Below are 18724 nucleotides of genomic sequence, written 5' to 3' on the forward strand. Positions count from 1 at the left end.
GAAGGAAAAAAAAAAACTTTTAAATTTAATTTTTTTTAATGGCTAAATTACAGATTTAGTCATATTTAATGGTAATTTAATCGATTGAAAGTGAAAAATAATTTAGAAAATAAATTTACACCTAAGTTATATCATTTTTTAAAATAAACTTTTAATAAAATTATAAAATAAAATATTTGCAAAACATGAATTAAAATGCGCAAATAAAACAATAATAAATAAATAAATAATATTTTTATTTGATTATCCCATTAATTTTAAATTATTTTATTTTATTTTCATCCCTGCAATAATTTTAGGTTTGTGCGTGCATTGCCACGTGGCAAAAGCCCAGGCGTTCAATTGCTGAGGCTAAAACGAAATGCACGGAAATAGGCATGTAATAATTGAATCCTGATGGACGCTGGTAATTGGTGTACAATATATCGGGTACACCTAGCAACTGTCGCACCGAATCCTAGCTCTTCGTACAACACGCTGCTCGGGCCCACTAGCTCAGTCACGTCATCTGACGGTGACCAAGCAGAGTTCCATGATTTAATAAAGATTTTTTTTTTTTTTTAGTTTATAAAAAATATGTAATAATACAAATAAAATACCATTTCAAAACTTTATTGTATATTTTATTTTATTTTTAATATTTAATTAGTTTATATTTTTTTTATATGTATTAGTTGCTGACTTGTATTCTATTTAAAGCTTATGAATATCAATGAGAACATATAAATTAATTAAAGGTTTTTTTCGAAATTAAAGATCATTATTGATTTTTTTAGTACAATAAATTCGAACAGGAGTCGATTGTGCATGACCCACTTTAGATATCATTCACAGTCATCGAAGTTTTGCATCGTCTATCGAGATATGCATTGAAGTATTGTTTGACATTTCGATTCCCTTTAAAGATTTTGCGTTACGAGATCTTTGGTTTCTTAGAAGCAATCCTAGTCGAGAGAGTTAGAAAAGATCGAAAAGGATGGAAGAAGGAAATGGATTGGGCCTTGGGCTGCGGAAAATTCAGGAGAAAGGCCCAATGCTTTTTCGCCTGAATAAAAAACTGACCACTCTCTCTCAACTCTCTGCCGCTGTAAACCCGAGGGCGGCGCGGGTGACTTCACCTTGTCGTCACGCGCTTTCCGCAATCCCATGCTAATCTCTCGATCCACGCGCCTTTTTTTTCTCCTCCCAAAAATACAATTTTCTTAATTTATATAATATTTAACACGCGCATTTCTCGTCTACCAAAGTCAAACTCCATATACCCTCAACCGGGTTCGGTTCGACCCGGTCCAGTTAGAATTTTCGGATTTATTAATTATCTGATAATTCTCATAATTTATAATTTTACAACTCAAAATTAAATTTAAAAAATGGGATGGGTTAAGGGGGGTAAAACAGGGGAGAATTTTTTTACCTGTTTGGGTAAATTATTTAATTAAATAAAATGGAAATGAGGTGTAATAAATAAGAGAGAGAGAGAGAGAAGAGAGAGAGGGGAGGGATGATTTGATGTAAAGGCTGTTAGGGTGTGTGTGGTCTCAAAATCCGAGCATGATGTGTCAAAATCCTATTGCATCAATCTCTCCAACTTCTTTTGATGGTGATGGATTGAACGGACGGATGGGATTGATGAATGCATTTTTTTTAAAAAAAATATATAATTTATTTTCTAATATCCACTTTTAATCATTTAATCATATTATTCCTTTTGTTTTCTTACCTATTCCAAATCAAATACAAACCAAATTCTTACCCTTTTTACCTCTTCCCTCAACTTTTACTTTTTACATTTAAATAATTTATTTGGATATTGTCTATTTTGACGCATTATGTATAGTTGTCAGCCTCACAGTTTTAAAATGCGTCTATTAGAGAGTGATTTCCACACTTTTATAAAATATGTTTCATTCCCCTCTTCAACTAATATAAGATCTCACAATCCACTCCATTGCTGGCACACCACCGAGTATCTGACTCACCGCTAGCAGATATTGTCCGCCTTAAGCTTCCTCTCAAGATTTTCACACCCTTATAGAAAATGTTTCGTTTCTCTCTTTAATCGATATGGGATCTCATATATATGCATAGAATCACACTATAAATATTAAAAGATCATGTGACCGATAAATTTTCAAAATTGGTCAACTTCTATTGTTACCCATAAGTAGTTGACACGGTATAATCTTCACGCACACATACAAATACATAATTATTACAAATAAAAAAAATAATAGGTCATTTCTAACTTATTAAATAAATTATTAGAGTTTAGCAAAAATAATAATTATTATTATTTCTAACTTAAGAATTAAATAAATAAGAAAGTGAAGAAAAGGTAGAGTCAACCTAGATTTAAAAAATAAAATTAAAATAATTAATAGTAAAATAAATAAATAAATAAAGAGTGGAGGTGAAAGGGAAAGGTTGGAATAAATGGAATATTTTGGATAATGATGGTGTTCTGTTAAGCCCACAGAGGTTCCTATTTTTGCTATGACAATTGAAAATGATGCCCAAATCCTATTTTCATTATTATTCTTTTATATATATAAATTAAATACGTGACTTCTTTTCTTTTTTAGTCCTTTATTCGATATTTAAGGATTTACTAATCTATTCGCACGACTAAGTTTCTAAGTTTAGGACATGACTTTGATACCATGTTAGACGAACACGACTCTCTACAATGGTATGATATAAAAGTTCTTTATTCGAGACGAACACGACTCTCCACAATGGTATGATAATAAATCTGATATCATGTTAGACAAACACGAATTGGCACGACTAAGTTTCACCAATAAGTTTCTAAGTTTAGGGCATGACTCTGATATTATGTTAGACAAACACGATTCTCCACAATAATATGATATTGTCTACTTTGAGCGTAAGCTCTCATGGCTTTACTTTGGGTTTCCCCAAAATACCTCATGCCAATGGAGTTAGTTTCTCGCTTATAAACCCATGATCATTTCTTAAATTAGCCAATGTGGGACTTTCATCCTCCAACAAATAATTCATCTATTTTATTTTAATGAAGAATTTGTTAGATATATTTGATATTTTAGGTACTGAATTTATAATTTTATATTTGAAATAAAAATAGAAAAAAAAATAATATATTTAATTATATATATATATATAAATAGAGTAAAAAAAAACACATGCATTTTGATGAATAAGAGAGAGGAGAGAGAAAAAGGCAAAAGTTGTAGAGTGGTCAGGCAATACAATGATGAAAATGTGCAAAGCTATTTTGTAATTTTTTATTATTTATAAAAAAGAAATATAAATTATTAAAGCCCAACTAAATATTGTATGTCACACAATAACGTCGTATCTTATTATTGTTAGACGAACACGACTCTCCACAATGGTATGATATTGTCCACTTTGAGCATAAGCTCTCATGGCTTTGCTTTGAGCATTCCTCACTTATAAACCCATGATCATTCCCTAAATTAGTCGATGTGGGACTTCCATCATCCAACAATTATCATCTCAGTTTCCAACATCTCGAGACACATCCCGTTGGGAAATGACTCATGTGTCGATCATCTCATTTGGAGGACTCGTACGTGTCCATATTAAACCATTTACGACATACGTTTTAGATAGTGAGTGCATAATTCAACCTCCAATATATAGACTATGACGCAATATCGATATAACGTAGCTCGTTTAAAGAAAGAAACAAAAAGAGAGAATATTAGAGAAAATAAATAAATAAATAAATAATTAATTAATTAATTTTGTGAGGAAATAAAAAGAAAAAAAGGAAAAATGTTTTAATTTCTTAAATGCTTTCACTGTGCTGACAAGAAGAGATTTGAAAACAGCTTTATTGATACAATGCTGAAAATGAACCTCTTCTTTTTTTCTCTCTCTATCTCCCACGGAAGGAAACAAAAACTTTTTTTTTTTTTTTTTTATCTGAAAAATATAATTGAAAAAAAAAAAAACAATTCATTGGATAAATTATTAGAGTCGAGAATAATGTAGCTGACGATCATATGCTTACTCGATAAATTACGACTAAGAATGTTTGATTAATCCACCACACCTAAATAATGTGAAAGTTATCTTATTTATAATCAAATAAATAAATTACAAGATATGAAAATAGTAATATTTGACTTATAATAAAATATCAAATATAATATATATGTTAAACTATAATTTATTACTAAATATTCTCAACAACGACAATATTTCTATGAATTATAGATTTTAACATGGTTTATGTTCTGCACTAATTATGTATGGTAGGTTGACTTTCAACATCTTCGTGTGGTCAATGTCACCAGAAACAAACTTACTAATGCACGATCCAACATGAGCTACCAAATATAAAATTGTTTTGACAATAAGTAATTATATGATCTCATAATCTAACCAACTCATTCTCCCCAACCGTCAAAATTTGGTTGATTAGATTTTTTTTCAACTGGGTTCGATAAAAAAAATCAACTCGATTAGCCAATTAACATTTCTTTTATTAGAAAAAGTCAACACAACTGCTAGTAGATTTTGTTTGTTGTCAGCTTTGTCTAGTATGGCCCAATCAATGTGAGATCTCACAATCCATCCCCCTTCAAAGGCCTAGTGTCCTCACTAACACACTACTTCGTGACTAACTCTAATATGTCCTCATTGGGCATTCACTTCAAGGGATTCCTTCTAAGGTTTTAAAACGCATTTAGAGAGGTTTTCATACTATTATAAGAAATGTTTCGTGACATTGTAACTTATAAATGTTTGATGACTCTTCTCACTGACATGATATTATCCACTTTGAGCATAAGTTCTCGTGACTATGCTTTAAGCTTCTTGAAAATGGCTCATACTAATGGAGTTAGTATTCATCACTTATAAACCCATGATTATTCCCTCAATTAGCGGATGTGAGATTTTCATCATCCAACATAGTTCAAATTTTTTTTACGAACGCAACTCGTATTGGACAACATTTTAATTTTTAAAAAGAAGTATAATATTAAAAATGAGTAGAAAACAAACAAACAAACAAATAATTACGAAAGAGGATAATTTTTTAAAAGAGTGAAACCAAAAACCTCCAAAACCAACCACAAAAGGGTCGAAGAAACAAAATAAATAAATAAATAAATAAAATTTAAAGTTCCCTTTCACTTGATTTTCTTCACTGACATAGGAATACCTGCACACTTCCTCACGCACGCACGCATACTCAGATCAGAACCCCACTCCCTCCCTCACGCATACACATCCACATCACTTTCTCTCTCTACAGTAGAGAGAGAGAAACCCCCCTTTTTATCCCCCATTCCCTCCCTTCCATGGATTTTCCACCTGGGTTTTGAGCTTTCTCTTCTGGGTTCCCCTTCCTTTTCCGACCTCTCCCCTGTTTCCTCTGTTTTTCCTCCACCAACATGGACGTTTCTTCATTCTCTCGCTACGACTCCGCCGCCGTCGACCACCCCCACCCCCACCACCTCCCCCCCGGCTTCCGCTTCCACCCCACCGACGAGGAACTCATCACCTACTACCTTCTCAAGAAAGTCCTCGACAGTAGCTTCAGTGGCAGAGCCATTGCAGAGGTCGACCTCAACAAGTGCGAGCCATGGGAGCTTCCCGGTAATTAGCTTCATTATCTCTTAATTTAAACAAACCCCATTTGATTTTGTTGTCTGTAATCGTTAATTAATGGAGGATTTTACGTAATTAATCAGAGAAAGCGAAAATGGGAGAGAAGGAGTGGTATTTCTTTAGCCTTAGAGACCGGAAGTATCCGACCGGTCTCCGGACCAACAGGGCGACGGAGGCTGGGTACTGGAAAGCCACCGGAAAAGACAGGGAAATTTATAGTGTCAAAACGTGTTCGTTGGTGGGGATGAAGAAGACGTTGGTGTTTTACAGAGGAAGAGCTCCCAAGGGTGAAAAGAGTAACTGGGTTATGCATGAATATCGCCTTGAAGGCAAATTTGCTTACCATTATCTCTCCACAAACTCCAAGGTTCTTCCCTTTTCTTCTTCTTCATCGATCGTACCCTACTTCCCAATTTTGTAACGGCCCGAGTACACCGCTAGTAAATATTGTCCTCGGATTTTAAAACCGGTATCTTAGGGAGAGGTTTCCACTCTTGTTAAGAATGTTTCATTCTCCTCCCCAACCGGTGTGGAATTTCACAATCTACCCTTTGTGGGTTCAGTTGTTTTCTACTCCAATTGACGTGGGATCTTAACGTCTTTGCTGGCACACTGACACGTGTCCACCCGCTTTCGGGACTCAGCTTCCTTGCTCGTACATGGACTAGTGTCTAGCTCTTACTCCATTTGAAACCGTACAAGTCCACTACTACTAGATATTGTCTTTTTTGTCCTTTTCTTTTCAGGGTTATCTTTGAATTCTTAAAACGTGTCTTTTAAGTAGAGGTTTCTTAGGCTCGATGCTTTAATTTGCACTAATTTTGTTAACCCTCGTGAAATTAGGGTTTTATTTGTGTGTTTTTCTATGAATTATGAACATATGATTTGAATGTGACATTAATTATCTAAATAATTATTGAATTAATTTCAATTTATTAAAAGCTTGGATTTTTAACTATATGTTATGTATGAATGTAATTCAGGATGAATGGGTGATTTCGAGGGTGTTTCAAAAGAGTGGCACCGGAGTTGGTGGCGGAGTTGACGGCGGCGGGGGTTCGAGGAAACCGAGGTTTATTCCCGGTACGGTGAGTGTATACCCAGAACCAAGCTCTCCGTCGTCTGTGTCTCTCCCGCCGCTGCTAGATTCGTCTTTATACTCTGCTCCGGTGGCCGCCACGGCTGTTTCCGGGAACATAACTGACCGTGACAGCTGCTCGTATAACAGCCCAAGAGAGCACGTGTCCTGTTTCTCCACCACCGCCGGCGGTAGCTTTAACATCCCAAGTTACGATTTTGCCACTCCCCCTCCACTTCTCGCCGCCGTTGACCCATCTCCCCGCTTCCACCGGAACATGGGTCTGTCGGCGTTCCCAAGTCTCCGGAGCTTGCAGGAGAATCTCCAACTTCCGTTCTTCTATTCGCCGGTCAATCTTCCTTCTCCGCCACCACCGCCGCTCCACCATGGCAACATGTCCTCGTCAGCTGACGTCGTCGCCTGTAATTCCGCCGGGAATTGGGGTGTCTCCGACGAACCCAGATCCATGAACTCCACTGAACTTGACTGCATGTGGTCCTACTGAATTTCTCAGTTCATCAGAAGTAGCTAGCTGCGTTGACTTTTTCGTTTCCAAAAGTCTACCTTAAATGATGTATGAATGTATTATCTTGTTTTAATTTCTATGTATTTTAAATGAATTTAATATCTTTTTCTTAAACAAATTCCAAGTAATTTTGCAGCTATTATATATATATATATAATTGAAACCCTACTTATTACATAGGCAACCCAAGATCAAACTTACGAACAAATCGAGATTGAAAAACTACATGATGAATCTGGATCGATCGAACCTCGATCGAAGAACAACATGATGAATCTAGATTAAATTTACGAACGAGTCAGGATTGAAGAACAACATGATGCATGATGAATCTAGATCAAACTTACAATCGAATCGAGATTGAATAATAGCATGATGATGAATCGAGATTCAAACTTACGGATGATCCGAGATCGAAGAACAACATGATACGATGAATCAAGATCAAACTTACGAAAGAACCGAGATCGAAAAACAACACGATATGATGAATCTAGATGAAACTTAGGAACAAACTGGGATCGAAGAATAAGATGATGATGAATTTGGATTAAGTTTACGAACAAACCGAGATTGAAGAATGACATGATGATGAATCTAGATCAAACTTACAAACGAACCGAGATAAAAAAAAAACAACATGATATAATGAATCTCGATCAAACTTACAAACGAATCGAGATCGAAAAACAACATGATATGATGAACCTAGATCAAACTTAGGAACGAACTGGGATCGAAAAACAACATAACGATGAATCTAGATCAAACTTACCAACGAACCGAGATCGAAGAATAACCAGAAGAGTGATTGTTTGATTTTGTTGAAGAAGTGGTGAAAAATCCAAGTGGGTTGTGAGAATCAAAACATGATGGTGACTGTTCATGATGATATATTATGTGTAAATATTTGTGGGGGTGATTTTTCAGACATGTTCTAATCAATGATAATAATAATAATAATAATGTTTTAGGGTTTGGAAGGGGAAATCCATAGTTATAGGAAGCAAGGAGGAAGCTTTTGTGAGATTATAGAAAGCTACCTGTCTGGTTTTCTGTCGTCTTCCTCATCATCATTTATTATAATAATCTTCACCTTTTTTTCATTTTCTTTTTCAGTAATAAATATGCAATCTTTGTGTGTTTTCCATGGATATACCTTTTTGTTTCCATCATTTATGGGTCTTTTTTTTTAAAAAAAAGAAAAAAAAAACCTTTTAGGAATGTAACGGATACGGGTCATGATAAATAGGTTAGAAGAACATCACCGTTTCGCCTAATAGCACGACGCTTGTATTGCTCTCCCACAATCCCGTTTTCCCAATTTCGGCTGCTCCTGTTTTGTTGTTGCTACTATAAGAATTGCTTTTGCGTGCTTTTCCTTTGAATGTTTCAGTTCGCTAGTTTGAAAGGTTAACTGGGTTTAATCTTACCCGTCTCTATGAAAAAAATTACATTTTTCCATTTTATGTATAAAAAGTACACCCACATACTTAATACTATATATATAACTATACAAAAGATTAAGATTATTATTATTAATTATTTCATAACTCAATAACATATACAATTATTTTTTACATATTAAATATCGTGTAAATTTATGTGAATAGTATTAGAAATCATGTCACGTATCTACCTCCACATATGAAAAGGAAAGGGTGTGGAAGATTACTCGTAAAGCAGTCTATCAAAATATGAGAAGGAAGACTTCCGAATTAAGGGAATATAACTTATTCCGCTAGAATTTACTTGAGTTGACAAGTACTTCCGACGTTTAAACCTGAACCTTGCTAACAAAAAACAAATTGTATTAATCAGTTGAGTTATTCTCGAGTTGACAAATCATCACCTTGAGAACACTTTAAACATAAACCTAATTAATATTCGCAAATATATTTGCATTTTGTGTTTTGAATTCCGAAGAGTACAATAATAGAGAGGGAGACCATTTAATGGGCAGTTGAATTAGGTCAGAATGAGAAGCTAAATCAAATGGGTATTGTATTAGGTTGACGTGTTGGTAGGCTTTTAGCCACCCCCACAAAAAGGCTATTGTCCTTAAGCTTGGAGGACATCCCACCCCACCTCACCTGTGCTTCCCTCTCTCTCTCTCTCTCTCTACCCCAAATAATACTATGAAATAGACTGTGTATGTGCTATCAGATGGTTTAATGTCCCTTTGCATAAGGACACCATGTCCTCTCCATTTCAATACAAACTTTCAGTACATGAAATCTAATATCAACTCAGACATTAATGAACAATTGGTGCTTTTCCAGGAAAAGAATAACAAAAGGAATCCAATTTGTGTTTGGATTCCCACAAAGCAAAATCATTAATTTACATGGAAGAATTAATGATTATTTACTATGAATTCAAAATCAAGAATTCGATACAATTAATTGCATATCAGATCAGAGAAAAGAACAGAAGATAAGAGTATAGACAAACTTTAGTAGCCTGTCAAAAACCAATGAAAACTACCAGTGTGAAGATACCTCGTTCGTTTCTTTGGCGAATGGTTAGGCTAATGTGTACGTTTTCTTTTCGATGAATCCTTTGGCGAATGATCTCTGGACTCGGTCGGTTCTGGTTTCTGTTTAACACTTAAAGGCTTTGATGGTTCCTCAAATTCAGATACTGAACTTCTTGGTTTGCTACTTCGGGTAGAGCTTGTTCTTCTGCTGCTCGAGTTTGGGCCTCTAGATGTGGTAGTTTGACGACTCAATGAAATTCCAGATGATTTCTTATACACTGACTTCAAAGGGGTGGCCTTTTCGAGTTCTTCGGGTTTAGGGTAATGCACGAGTGATATCCGCCGGATAATCTTTCGAACTTCAAGGGTCAAAGAATGTAACAAAAAATAAAACAACTTTTATTAGGTAGATCTTGAAATGAGATGCATAAAGTACCTACTTTGTTTGTTTGCATTCCAACAAATTTAGACACGACAGAAAGTTGAATGCAGCATGTTTGCATATTATGGCTGACTCATAAATTAAACTACAGACGTTAGAACATGCAGAATCAGAATCACTAGGGATGGAGGAGAAGCTAGAAGTCTAGGCATTAACGCCATTTGTATTGAAAGTGAAATTAAACTACCATCTCTTAATCTTGGAAAAATGACGGCAAGAAGGCTTTGAATCGAAGGGGGTACTGCCAAAGGAAAGCGTTGGTGGTTTGATATTGCAAAAAACAGCAGCTTTTTTCAAGTCTTACATTTTAAAGCTAATAGAGGTACCGAATCAGTATCTGGAATAATAGTTGGTTGGATGACAATCTTCTTCGTAGGATTTTTCCTGCATTTTTTGGTATTTCCATGAAAAAAGAAGGCGCTATAGCTGATTGCTGGAGCTCGAAAGCCAATGACTGGGACCTTGGCCTTAGAATAGCCTTTTTGATTGGGAAAGCTGGATTGAGCCGATTGATATGATTGATATGGTGCGGCTGGGTGAAGATAAAGATAGAGCTCAGTGGTCTATTGAGGCGAGAGGAAAGTTCTCTACCAAATCCAACTGACAACCGCAGAAATATAATCTTAGTTGATTACTGCTATATGGAAATTCAAGTGTCCTAAGAAGGTTCAATTATTTCTCTGTTTGATGACCCACAGAGGTTTCAATACTCAAGAGAAAATTCAGTAATTGGGACCCTCTCGCCCTCCGCTTGCTGCTTATGTCTCAAGTCGAACGAAACCTTATTCAATTTGTTTCTTCATTATCTAATCGCAAGTAGTGGCTCGTTTTTTCTGATGGATATCTTTGATTTTATTAACTGTTTGCCAAAGTCTATAGATAATTGGCTGGTGGAAGTTCTTTCAATTTGTCAATGGTCCAAACATGCTCAAATTTTGTGGAAACGTGGGGCTCGGGCGTTATAATGGCATCTTTGGCTGGAAAGAAACCAGAGAGTCTTCGAAGATAAGTCTTCTTCTTTTGAGTTCTTTTAGGAATGTACAGTTAGCTTCCTCTTTGTGGAGTTATACTCACAATTGTGAATAACTGGAAAGCTTTCTTATAGTTTTTTTTAGGAGGGGAGGCCCCTAGGCTGTTCTTCTTTCTTTCTTCTTTTTTTTTTTTTTTTTTTTTTTTTTTTTTTTTTTNATATCATTTCTTATCTAAAAAAATCTACCATCTCCTAATCTAAAATATAGGAGCTCGTAGAGCAGGACTGGTACAGATAAAGTACAAGCCAGATATGACAAAAAGAAACAAGAGAGTAACTGCAATGAAGGGACTGATGACACTAACATGTGAAGTAAAACAGATTCAAAATGAAGATATATATATACTGCAACAGAAAGAGGGACATTTACCTAATTTGCTGTCTGATGAAGATGGTAGAAAGACAGAAGCCTCAGGTTCTTGAGCCACACAGCTGACCACATCATATGACTTTCCTAATGATGGAAACAAAGAATAAATTGAAATTATAGTAAAAAGAAATGAAAATGAATAAAATAGAATGGTTATAATTCACATTCAAACAAAATAGTTCAAGTATATTCATGCACCAACTGTTCTTTGAAAATCTGATGATAGATTAATTCAACATACCAAGAAAAATGGATGTCAAGAGAATATTACCAGATGATCCATTAAAGCTGCCCAAATGTCCATCTGGATGAAGTTGAAGAGAAAGCTCTTGCCCATCAAAATCCGGGGCCTACAAGACCCATTGAAGAAAAAGAGTAAACCCCTCTGGAAGTTAAAAGAGTATTTACAATGGCTGCAAAAAACTTCCATCTCGAAAAAAAATATGTTTATGGGCTGTTCTTCATTTTAATTTCTCCAAAATTGCAGGTAGCTATACTGTTTTCCTAGATTAGTTTATGAGATCTTACTTGGTTAGCAGCCATTGAATAAGCCAAAGCTCTGCACAGTTAGACAACGACATATCAGTAAGAAATTCCCTTTTGTCTTCCTCAAACTCTGGTGGAGGTTTGTAGCGTTCTACACTGTTGCTCATATTCACAATAAATTAAGTCCCTACGCCAACAAATAGAAGAAGAACACTTGGATATCAAATAACGGAATGAGCAAATAGATACAAAAGAACAAACATAACCAATTGAAAATTCGGGCATTTTGTCAAACAATTCATATGCAAACTACTTCATTCAAATGTTTGCAATACAAGCTTAAATCCCACATGAAAAACAAAACAAACTAACGCAATTCTTTTACTCTGTTTGAAATTCAACTAAAAATCAAGATGGGTAGTAACAAAACAACCAAAGAAAACGATCAGAGGAGAGGGTAACCTTACCTCTAGCCTGTAGAAACCGAAAAACAAATGCATTTTTCAACAGAGTGAGACAGTCATGCTGACAAGAAACATATACATTTAACTATCTATTCTCTATGAGCTAACCCATTGAGCAATGGTGTGCGCTTCGCAATAAGAAGCCAGAAACAACCAACCATGGAGGTGCAAGTTTCAAATCTTGCAAAACTATACAATTCAAATATCTCTGACTTTTTGGTTTTCGGGAAAATTGGTATCCGATAGACTACTTCGATCGGTTCTAGACAAATTCATGGCGGGTGTGTGGTGCCTTCTAAGATTTGACAGACCAGAAACAAGTCAATTTCAGAACATAGATGATCAGAGCCTCAATTGAAAGACATGCAATGAATCAAAGGGCAGAGAGCAGCACACGGAAATTCGAAATGCCCCAATTTGCGGCATACCTGATCTTCTTTTCGTGACCATTACGTTTATTTCATGGTGTAAGTGAGAAACAAGACAGATGGAGAAAGAAAGAGTAACAATACCAATAAGAAAACCAGTACAAACCGGTAGAAGGGAGTCACCGGCGGCACGAGAGGGAGAAATACGGCAGCGGCAGCCCTGAACCGGAGAGAAGCGGCGGCGACACTGATCTGCAAGGACGCAGGTGAAGCTGGCGGGAAGAAGAAGTGGAACACGTGAGAGTGATAGGAATATGAAAGGGTAGTGTTTAGGGCTTTTATTTTATTCCATTATTTTCTTAAATATATTTTTAAGTTAAAAATAAAAAAATGTTATAATGTAATTTATACTTAAAAATTAAAATAATAATATTATTTTGCTATTTTGAGCTTTATTTTATTTTAGATCAAATTAATAATAAACTAGTAAGATATTTATTTTATTATTTTTTAAATGATATTTAATTTGTATTAAAAAAAAAAAACTTAATTCAAAAAACTTTTATTAAATAATGTAATTTCTTATAATAAAATTAAATATTAATTTTCAGCAAGTAAAAATATATATTTTTAAATTAACTATAAATTTATATTTGTTTTTTAATTCATTCATAAACTGGTGCTCTTATGCGGGATGGGAACTGAAACGGAAGCCGGATAGGAATATACAAAACTCGAATCCAAACAGCCCGAGTACAGCAGCGGATAAGCCGATACTGCGAAACTCTGAGGTGTAAAAGAAAAGAACCACCACCGTTCTTCTTCAACCTCTGGAGCTTTTCCTTCTCAGAGTTCCCCGCTCAGAAATGGCGGCAACTGCAGTTATTAGTTGCTTCTCTCTTCCTTCTAAGTTCAGAAATCTCTCCCTTAATGCTTCTTCCTCTTCTATGCCCCTTTCCCCGTCTTCTTCGACCCTCAGATCTCTCAGTTTCTCCTCCAACGTTTCAGTTTCCGCCTTCTCCAATGGTGATTTCTTATGGATTTCATTTTTTTTTTTTTTTTGCTTTTATGGAAAAACGGTGAATTCTTTTTGAAGGAAGTATTGAATTGCTCGACTTACTTTTGTCCATTTTCGTATAGGGTGCCTGTCGATTAGTAAAGCTCAGAGGCCATTTCGCTACTCCGTGGTCTGCGAGGCGGCTCCTAAGAAGGCTGATTCTGCTGCAAAAAGGGCTCGGCAGGCTGAGAAAAGACGCGTTTATAATAAAGCTCGGAAGTCTGAAATCAAAACCAGAATGAAGAAGGTACCTAAATTTGGCTGGTTTATATGCATTGGATTTTCGTTACTGAATCCTGTTGGAATATATTGAAATCTCTTATAATGATGTGCTTCTGAATTCGTTTTATCTTGAGAGTATTATATTAGAATGGCTATTGAACTGAAACCTAGCAGCTCAAGTTCTAACAGCTTCTCTCCTTGCCTAGACACTTATATTTGGCATTGAAAAGTTGAATTTCTGGGTGATTCTCCTTAAGATATGAGTGAATTTCTGAAATGATCATCTGCGTCTGACTGCCCCTGAAAGGAGGACTGGATGAAATTTGTATAATTAAGAGTTGGAAGGTAGATGCTTACAATTTTATATTCAGTACCAGTGGACAATTAGTTATATTGTATATATGTTCTTATTTTGTTTGATAAGGTCAATGGTAGCTTGTTGGCTGGGCTTGATGTGAAAATCTGATCAGTAGAGTTCTTATTGTTTCAGAAATGATTATAAACACGAAGATTACAACGGTTACCACAGGAGAACTTATGTTTTGTTTCAGAGAGCTTGTAATCAAGATTTAAATGATTGGATCTTCAGTGCTATTTGTCATTAAAGTGACCAAAATGATTGGATCTTCAGTGTTATGTACTTCGACTTTTGATATATATCGGTTAGTTTGAAACTATCAAGCAACCAGACTTGATGAACAACTGTTAAAAGGACTAAAAAGAAACGTCTAGTTAATGGTAGAGTTGATCGAACTTTGTTGTCCAGTGAAAGATTGCTTCAGCACAATCCTTTCTGATTGTCTAGTGGTATGTTTTTTAGGCAGTTTTCTTGTTGGTTGTGACTGAATTTTAACTAATCTCCTTCAGAATTTCCCTTTTTTCCAGTTTATAACTCTAGAAGTCTTGGACTTATTCAAGACCATTAAGGTGTTTGAATGGCCTTTGGCTTGGCTGTAGATTTATTAAAATCTTTAGTTGTGAGTATCAACTGTTCTCTGGATTTGTTATGCAATATGGGTAACATCTTTTCCTGTTCTAATAATGAGTGGCCTTTGTGCGATCTTGTGGATCTTAGAGGTAATCCTAAGCTGTTTAGAGGACTTTTTTCTCAGTTTTGTTGCCTCTAAATGTAACCTCCCAAGCCCACCGCTAGCAAATATTGTCCTCTTTTTTGGATTTTCGCTTCCGAGCTTGCTCTCAAAGTTTTAAAACACATCTGCTAGAGAGAGGTTTTCATACCCTTTATAAAAAATACTTCATTCCCCTCTCCAACCGGTGTAGGATCTCACAATCCACCTCCCTTCGGGCTCAGCATCGTTGTTGGCATACTGCCAGGTGTCCACCCCTTTCGAGGCTCAGCATCCTCATTGACACATTGTATGGTGTTTGACTCTGGTACCATTTGTAACAGCCCAAGCCCAAGCCCAAGCCCATCGCTAGCAGATATTGTCGTCTTTGGGCTTTCCCTTCTGTGCTTCCCCTCAAGGTTTTAAAATGCATCCGCTAGGGAGAGGTCTCCACGCCTTTTACAAAGAATGCTTCGTTCCCCTGTCCGACCGACGTGGGTCTCTCGCTAAGTTTGGTTTGGTCAAACTTCCAAGGAAACATAAGCTTTTTGGCTTAATGCTTTAGAGTTTTCTTCTGGGAAATTTGGACAACAAGGAATGTGCATAGAGATATGATGCCAGCATTTGATCTAGAGAACTGATAGATATTCAGCTTGAAATTTCTCCAAACTATTATACCTTATTATCATTTTTTTTCCCTTCTTGGTGTCAAGAGAGGCAGTAGGAGGGGGGGATGGAGGGTGTTTTCCATTTATAATTAAGACTTCGTCCTTCTCTTGTTGAAGCAGAAGAAAAGATTGGCTTTCCTCATTATGCTTCGAACTAGTAAAACTGCTCTTTTTTTGTTTTTGTTTTTGTTTTTTTGTTTACTGAATCTCTAAAGAGACGCTGCTTTCTGATGCAATGGGTTGTGGTTTCTTTTCTATGACCTCCATCTGCTAAAGAACAGAACTAAATCATACTCTTCATATCGGTAGACACTGTGAAGAACTAGAAAAGATTTTCTGTTTCTCTACAGAACTTATGAGCATACTAATAACCTCTGTCTCATACATTTCCAGGTTATGGAAGCTTTAGATGATCTGAAGAAGAAACCTGAACCACAATCAGAGGAAGTCCTTCCAATTGAGAAACTCATTGCAGAAGCATTCTCAGTTATCGACAAAGCCGTGAAAGTGGGAACCTTGCACCGAAACACCGCAGCACGTCGAAAATCTCGGCTCGCCAGAAGAAAGAAAGCTGTAGAAATCCACCATGGCTGGTACACCCCAGCTTCACCAGCAGCTGCGTAATGCTCTACCCTACCCTTTTGTCTTAATGTTAATGAGGCTGAGGAACTCTTCTTCTATTTTTGTATTTAGTTCGAACCTTCCTATTCTATGTCTACAGTTGAGGTTTCACTCCTTTTTCATCTGCCAAAAATGTCTAGAAAAAAAAATACTTTCAGCTTAGTTTTAGATATGAAAATTTATTAACAGTATTTCAAAATACCCTTAAAATTTTTTTTAAAAGAATTAATCCCTCTTAACTTTTTTAAAAAAAATTAAAATATACATTTCTTGTTTGTGTTAGATGAACACGACTCTCTATAATAGTATGATATTGTCTCTATAATAGTTTGATATTGAGCATAAACTCTCGTGTCTGTGCCTTTGCTTTGGGTTTGCCTTTGCTTTGGGTTTTCTCAAAAGGCCTCAAACTAATAGAGATTGTATTCTCTATATACCTCCCCTTAAACAAATTACGCCTCTCTTTAATCAGGGCTCACAATTATTTTGTTCGACATTTGAGCATTCTATTGACATGGTTAAATTTAAAGCATGACTCTGATACCATGTTAGATGAACACGACTCTCCACAATGGTATGATATTGTCCTGCACAAGCTCTCTTGAGGCCTTTTGTTCATCTAATAGTTAGTACTTTATTTAAAAAATACTTATAAATTTTTTAGAATATTATTAACCACCGTTTATAAAAAAAAAACCTTTTTTTAGTCATATATGAACAAAAATCTTCTATCAACAACTCCTAAAATATCTAAAAAAAAATTGAAAGGTTATTAATAGAACTTTTAAAAACTTATTTTTTTAAAAACTATTTAAAAAATTTATGAGGCTTTTTTCAGTTTAAAGGATTTTTTAAATTTATTTGAAAGTTTCAAAATATTATTTAAACTTATAAAATTAAAAAGAATTTTTCTATTAATTTTTCTTTAAAAATAAGAAAATTAAAATTCCCAAAAAAAGGATAAAATAAAAGAAATTTATAGAATGTTCGTAGCATAATTGTGAAGTAAGTGGGAGAAAGTAGAGTTGACGTGGCAGCATCCGAATGTACAGGTTCGGTTTCCACCACTCCCGACCCAATCCTGTCGGTTTTCTCCGGTCTCAATCACAATCTGCCGTCAGCATCCGGTTGCCGGTGCCATCCACGTGCCCCACTCACTCCCACCGTCCCTTTATTTACGTATCGCCACGTGACCAATTCCCTCGTCGTTTGACGCGCCAGTTGGGGCCCACTAGTATGAAGGAAACGGCGCGGCGGCTGGGGAAAGGGAAAGCGGTCAACAGCCTCGTTGACTGAGCTTTGAATGTAGTCATCAGCTCAGCTTCCTTTCAATTTCTTTCCTTTTTCCAATGGCTGCACGAGTCACGTGCGCGGTGCGTGATTTACACGCTCCTAAATTATTCATATTCCCCCCCCTCCCCCTATATAAACCCTCCTCTTCCCCTCAAATTCACTACCAAACAGATCCTTAAAATGGCTGCCGGCGACAAGTCCACTTCCACCGCCTCCGCCGCTGTGGCGTCCAATTCCAAAGAGATCAGGTACAGGGGCGTCAGAAAGAGGCCGTGGGGCCGCTACGCAGCGGAAATCCGGGACCCTCGGAAAAAAACCAGGGTTTGGCTAGGTACATTCAACACGGCGGAGGAGGCGGCGCGTGCTTATGACACGGCGGCGCGTGAATTTAGAGGCGCCGATGCCAAAACCAACTTCCCCGTTCCGAACGGTTTCTTAACCGTCGACAACAACAATAACTTCCGTAAATCCGCTTGTAGTAGTCCCAGCCAGAGTAGCACCGTCGAGTCCTCTTCCCCATCACCGGCGCCGTCGGATCCCGCCATCACTCACGTCCACGCGCCGGCCATTTCCCGCCCAATTTTCTTCTTCGAAGCGTTTGCCCAGGTGGAGAAGAACAGCGACTTTCGCCGGATAGTTACCGGTGCCGGCGGATCAAGAAGCGATTCCGATTCGTCATCCGTTGTCGATTTCGACAGGACGAGAAAATCTCGGCCGTTAGATTTTGACCTGAATCTTCCGGCTGTGGAAGTTGTTTGAGGATACGTTTTCATTTTGATCTAATTTTCTAATGAAAATTAAAAAATTAAAAAGGTTAAAAAAAGGTATTAATATATATATATATATATTTTTGTGAAGTTTTTAACAACGTTGTCGATATATGGATGAAAAAATTAATAAAAATCATCTATTTATTAGAGATTAA

General features: G+C 36.3%; 4 protein-coding genes across 4 annotated transcripts; 3 read left to right on the plus strand and 1 right to left on the minus strand.

The window, feature by feature from the left end:
* Window positions 1-5411: 5411 nt before the first annotated feature.
* On the plus strand, window positions 5412-7235 carry LOC111797633 (protein CUP-SHAPED COTYLEDON 2-like). Its single transcript, XM_023680693.1, has 3 exons — window positions 5412-5616; window positions 5712-5995; window positions 6612-7235. The coding sequence occupies exons 1-3, from the start codon at window positions 5412-5414 to the stop codon at window positions 7209-7211; spliced, it is 1089 nt and encodes a 362-aa protein (XP_023536461.1). The 3' UTR covers window positions 7212-7235.
* A 2225-nt stretch (window positions 7236-9460) lies between these two features.
* On the minus strand, window positions 9461-13169 carry LOC111796754 (mediator-associated protein 2-like). The gene is given in 6 exon segments (XM_023679506.1): window positions 9461-10070; window positions 11554-11637; window positions 11825-11903; window positions 12082-12092; window positions 12095-12226; window positions 13016-13169. Coding segments are annotated over 5 exon segments (594 nt in total). The 5' UTR covers window positions 12207-12226; window positions 13016-13169; the 3' UTR covers window positions 9461-9762.
* A 420-nt stretch (window positions 13170-13589) lies between these two features.
* On the plus strand, window positions 13590-16668 carry LOC111796496 (30S ribosomal protein S20, chloroplastic-like). Its single transcript, XM_023679135.1, has 3 exons — window positions 13590-13897; window positions 14012-14175; window positions 16279-16668. The coding sequence occupies exons 1-3, from the start codon at window positions 13738-13740 to the stop codon at window positions 16507-16509; spliced, it is 555 nt and encodes a 184-aa protein (XP_023534903.1). The 5' UTR covers window positions 13590-13737; the 3' UTR covers window positions 16510-16668.
* A 1299-nt stretch (window positions 16669-17967) lies between these two features.
* Window positions 17968-18656, plus strand: LOC111797314 (ethylene-responsive transcription factor 4-like). The gene has a single exon (XM_023680293.1). The coding sequence runs from the start codon at window positions 17980-17982 to the stop codon at window positions 18556-18558; it is 579 nt and encodes a 192-aa protein (XP_023536061.1). The 5' UTR covers window positions 17968-17979; the 3' UTR covers window positions 18559-18656.
* Window positions 18657-18724: the final 68 nt, after the last annotated feature.

The sequence above is a fragment of the Cucurbita pepo genome, chromosome LG06 (assembly GCF_002806865.2).
Source record: "Cucurbita pepo subsp. pepo cultivar mu-cu-16 chromosome LG06, ASM280686v2, whole genome shotgun sequence".
NCBI classification, from domain to species: domain Eukaryota; kingdom Viridiplantae; phylum Streptophyta; class Magnoliopsida; order Cucurbitales; family Cucurbitaceae; genus Cucurbita; species Cucurbita pepo.

What these genes read in the sequence shown, in the direction of transcription:
- LOC111797633 (XM_023680693.1), top strand. Translation starts at nt 5,412, where the DNA reads ATGGACGTTTCTTCATTCTCTCGCTACGACTCCGCCGCCGTCGACCAC. An exon ending in CGAGCCATGGGAGCTTCCCG is followed by an intron (nt 5,617 to 5,711) that starts GTAATTAGCTTC and finishes GTAATTAATCAG; the next exon opens with AGAAAGCGAAAATGGGAGAG. An exon ending in ATCTCTCCACAAACTCCAAG is followed by an intron (nt 5,996 to 6,611) that starts GTTCTTCCCTTT and finishes AATGTAATTCAG; the next exon opens with GATGAATGGGTGATTTCGAG.
- LOC111796496 (XM_023679135.1), top strand. Translation starts at nt 13,738, where the DNA reads ATGGCGGCAACTGCAGTTATTAGTTGCTTCTCTCTTCCTTCTAAGTTC. An exon ending in AGTTTCCGCCTTCTCCAATG is followed by an intron (nt 13,898 to 14,011) that starts GTGATTTCTTAT and finishes ATTTTCGTATAG; the next exon opens with GGTGCCTGTCGATTAGTAAA. An exon ending in TCAAAACCAGAATGAAGAAG is followed by an intron (nt 14,176 to 16,278) that starts GTACCTAAATTT and finishes ATACATTTCCAG; the next exon opens with GTTATGGAAGCTTTAGATGA.
- LOC111797314 (XM_023680293.1), top strand. Translation starts at nt 17,980, where the DNA reads ATGGCTGCCGGCGACAAGTCCACTTCCACCGCCTCCGCCGCTGTGGCG.